At 29.9% G+C, this 3,952-nt stretch overlaps 1 protein-coding gene across 1 annotated transcript; it reads left to right on the top strand.

Annotated features, from left to right (window-relative positions):
• Positions 1-1,122: 1,122 nt before the first annotated feature.
• LOC110036611 (two-component response regulator ORR10-like) lies at positions 1,123-2,882 on the top strand. Its single transcript, XM_020741093.1, has 2 exons — positions 1,123-1,351; positions 2,412-2,882. The coding sequence occupies exons 1-2, from the start codon at positions 1,272-1,274 to the stop codon at positions 2,659-2,661; spliced, it is 330 nt and encodes a 109-aa protein (XP_020596752.1). The 5' UTR covers positions 1,123-1,271; the 3' UTR covers positions 2,662-2,882.
• Positions 2,883-3,952: the final 1,070 nt, after the last annotated feature.

The following is a 3,952-nucleotide window of genomic DNA, read 5'->3' on the forward strand; positions in this document are numbered from 1 at the left end:
TAAAATGGACGGCTCTCGGTTAAGGCCATCGGGGACGATGAACAGATGTCATCCATCTTCGCGTGTATTGAAGGGATGACGGAGATCAAGCCGGATGATCATCCGGAACGAAACAGCGGGACGCGTGGCAGCTGACTCGGAAGGTGGCGTTGAATAGGAGCGCGCCGCAAAACTTTTCGACGGATCCGAGGATCCAGTCAGCCCGCGGTTTAAATAAATAAATAGGATATTTAATAAATTCAGAAAATAGCTCCTAAACTTCAAAAATCCATATCTTTGCATAGAAAATTCATAAAAATAAAATAAAAATACTCTCTTGCTCAGTGAAAACAGAAAAATCATGTGAAATTATTTTCATATTGATTTGATGCATAAATTATTTTTAAAAAATGAATTAGGGTTATGGGTTTTGCAATTCTCCATTCATATTAAATTATTACCTTGACCCCAAATTTTTATATGTTGTAGCCTCTGTCTAGGTGCACAATTTGAGTATTTTTCCAAAGACATAGGAGATCTCTAGACAGAGATCTTAATTTTCTAAGTTTTTATGCATTTTCTATTCAAATAATTATAGAAAATTGTGTGTGGCTTAGAAAATTCTACAAAAATTCATGTAAGTTTCATATGGCCAGATAGTCTTAGGAAATAATTTCATAATTGTTAAAAATTAAAACATCACTGTTTTGAGCAAACTCTAATTTTCTTAAAACATTTAATTTGAAGCACATAGAAATAAAAATCACTTGATTTTTATTTTCCACTGTGGATCATGAGTCAGATAATTCACCATAAAAATTTCAAGTCATTTTGAGATCATTTAATATTTTTAATTGATTTTGAAAAGTGACCATCACATTTGAAACTTAAATAATTTTTAAAAATCAAAATATAATTCTAAAAATTAACAAACTTGGTTTTTTGAGTTCTCTGATATCAAGGGGATTTAATAAAAATAACAATATATTTAAAATAAAAACTTGATTTTTAGGTTATTTTTAATTATTTTTAATAATTAAAAAATCTATTTTAAGCCTTTCATGGTTTACTAAATCTATATTTACAATATTTACTTGATCTTTCTTGTGTTAAATCCTACTTATAATCACAGAACCCTCTAAAATTTGCAAAATTCTTTTTTGACAATATTAACTCAAAATCATGCTTAAATCCAGCTTGGATGACAAAGAGCCCATCTATACTCCAATCCATGTCAGCAATAGTATGGGTTGCTTTGATTTATATTTGGTTTTTAATTTTTGTGGAGTTGAATGGCTCAGGAATCATCAGCTTTGAAGAACATACCAGTTGTCATAATGTCATCTGAGAATGTGCCTGCCAGGATTAACAGGTAAAGAATTAATTTTTAATTTTTATTTTTTTGCTTGAATGAATTCACCCTGAAAATTTTGAATTATAGGGTATCTGGTAGTTTAACCTTCATCATTTTAGTTGAAGACGTACAATTAAATTTTGCTGAATTGCATAAGTAATTTATAAAAAGAACATTTTCTTATGTAACGTTAATGATTTGGTGTTATGAAAGATGAAAGTTTTGGTATAAGATATGTAAATATATAAGAATTCAGTGGTTTTTATATAAAAGCCCTGCTGTTCTAAGAGATGCATATTAATTTCTGGGGGCACTTACTTGCATACCACCCAATTGCTATGTGTTTACATATCTAACACCTAAATTTTACTTTTAGCATTTATGCCATCCAAATCTTCCATTTCATGTAAGAATACTACTATCTTAGCCTTTAAAACGTGAAATATACCTTTTGATGCATAGGAAAAGTGGTAAACATGTATAAGTGCTTGTTTGGGGGCGCTTATTCAGTGCAGCTGACTTTTGAAAATGCCGTCTACACGTTTGTTTAACAGCTGTAAATAAGTTGTTCTAAATAAGCTCTCACAAACAACTAACCAACTTATCAGAATAATCTGGAGATTATCAGATTGTTAGGATAATCTGCAAATAAACATATTATAAATAATCTACAGCCGCCCTGAACAGACCCTAAATTAAGATTTAGATGTTAGATAGTTAAATAAATAGTAATTGTGGTATATATATATATATATATATATGAAAATCTTCCTAATGTCTTTTTAAAAAAATAAAGTACTAATTTTTTTATCAAGTTATAAAGTACTTTTTCCTTTTGTGGCCACAATATTTTGTTTGGTTTTGAGCTCTGATCAGACTTGTTGAGAATAGGAATAAAGGAAAAGTCATGTTCTTTAATATGCCATATCAGTGAAACATCACAAAATCTTTTTTCTTATTCCCTTTAGATTTTATTCTGATTTTATAACATGAAAGAAAGTTAAATAATCATTAGATTCCAAAATCATTTTTTTTATTGTTGTAATTGTTTATTTTAAAATTTGGGTGATGATGACAGGTGCTTGGAAGATGGAGCTGAAGAATTCCTACTCAAACCAGTAAAATTATCAGATATGAATAAGCTCAGACCTCATATACTGAAGGGAAAATATGAGGGACAACAGAGAAAAGACAACAATAATGAGGATCATCTTAGTAGCAGCGTTTTGCATGGCATCAAAAGAAAGGCTGTGGATGAGTTGCTTTTGCCTGAGAGCAAGAGGGCAGAATTGTCATGTAAGATTTGCAATAGCTTCACAGTTTTGTGATTTTGCTTTTATTTATTTATTTCTTGTTTTGGGGACATTTACATGCTTGCCACACAATGCATATGTATCTATATGCTAAATTTAAAATTTTGATTTTTATATTTATAATACTTGATTGTATCATATCACATCAGAAATGTCACTGCCACCTGCTTTTAAAATGTGATCACTTCTTTTTATGCATGTGAAAAGTGGTATAAATGTAAATATTAAAATTTAGATGTTATGTAAATACATATGGATAGTGTGGCATTTATGTAAATGTTTTTTTTTTCTTTTTTTGGGAGTCCCCACTTTAATTGGAGAGCATTGCCAGGATTGGTGGCCTGGTGATTGTAGAGCAATTTTAATTAAGTTATTATGAGTGACTTTTCAAGAGAGCAATCTTTATGGAGGGAGTTGCATTATTCATTTCTTTCTTGTGCTTTCTTTTATAAAATCTTTTTATTCATAATTTTTTATCAAAATAATGAATTATTATTTAATAATGAAGAAAGCTTAGTTCAAATTTGACAAAACCTTCATCAGGACTCTTTCAAGATATATCAATAAAAGCCGCTCCTCTTGTACTCAAACTTTATTTGGAGGGGAAATCTACATACCAACCATTTGTAGGCTGTTCTCAAATCCTATTTCAAATTTCTTTTTTAAAAGCCGCATTCGTCGAGCCGGAGGAGGTCAGATGAGATTTGAAACGTCAAAAATTGGACTTTATTTTGAAAGAACTTTGGGCGACGTTCGTCTCATACTGTTTCATCAAATGAAAATTTTTTCAGGCGTCGACACTCATTGCAACCGAATTGAATCTGTGTCTTCTCAAACAAAACCTTAGTTCGAACCAAATTCATATCTATACGTCTATCCAAATTGTTTCTTTTATCTTCAATAAGGAAGTGACGATAATAAGTTTTTATTTTTTTAATTTTTATTTTTAGTTAATTATTTGTTTTTTGACAATGCAAATGAGGGAAAAGCATGAATTATGTTACTTTCTCAACAATAATAAGAAGCCTTTATCTCACTGAATGGGGTCTGCTACATAAATCATTCTAAGTGTCATATTTTTATTTAATTATAATAAATTTAGATTATTATTTTTATAATAAGCCCAAGTCTTTCTAGCTTTACATAAGTCGAGTCTAGAACATCTACTCTCCTAACTGGATCATCATATGATCGGCGTTTAATGTGACTAAACTATCTAAGACGACTGTCCTAATATTATCTGCAACAGAAGCAACTATATATATATATATATATATATATATATATTGTAAATCATGCCATTTTA

The sequence above is a fragment of the Phalaenopsis equestris genome, unplaced genomic scaffold, assembly GCF_001263595.1.
Source record: "Phalaenopsis equestris unplaced genomic scaffold, ASM126359v1 Scaffold209189, whole genome shotgun sequence".
NCBI classification, from domain to species: Eukaryota; Viridiplantae; Streptophyta; class Magnoliopsida; order Asparagales; family Orchidaceae; genus Phalaenopsis; species Phalaenopsis equestris.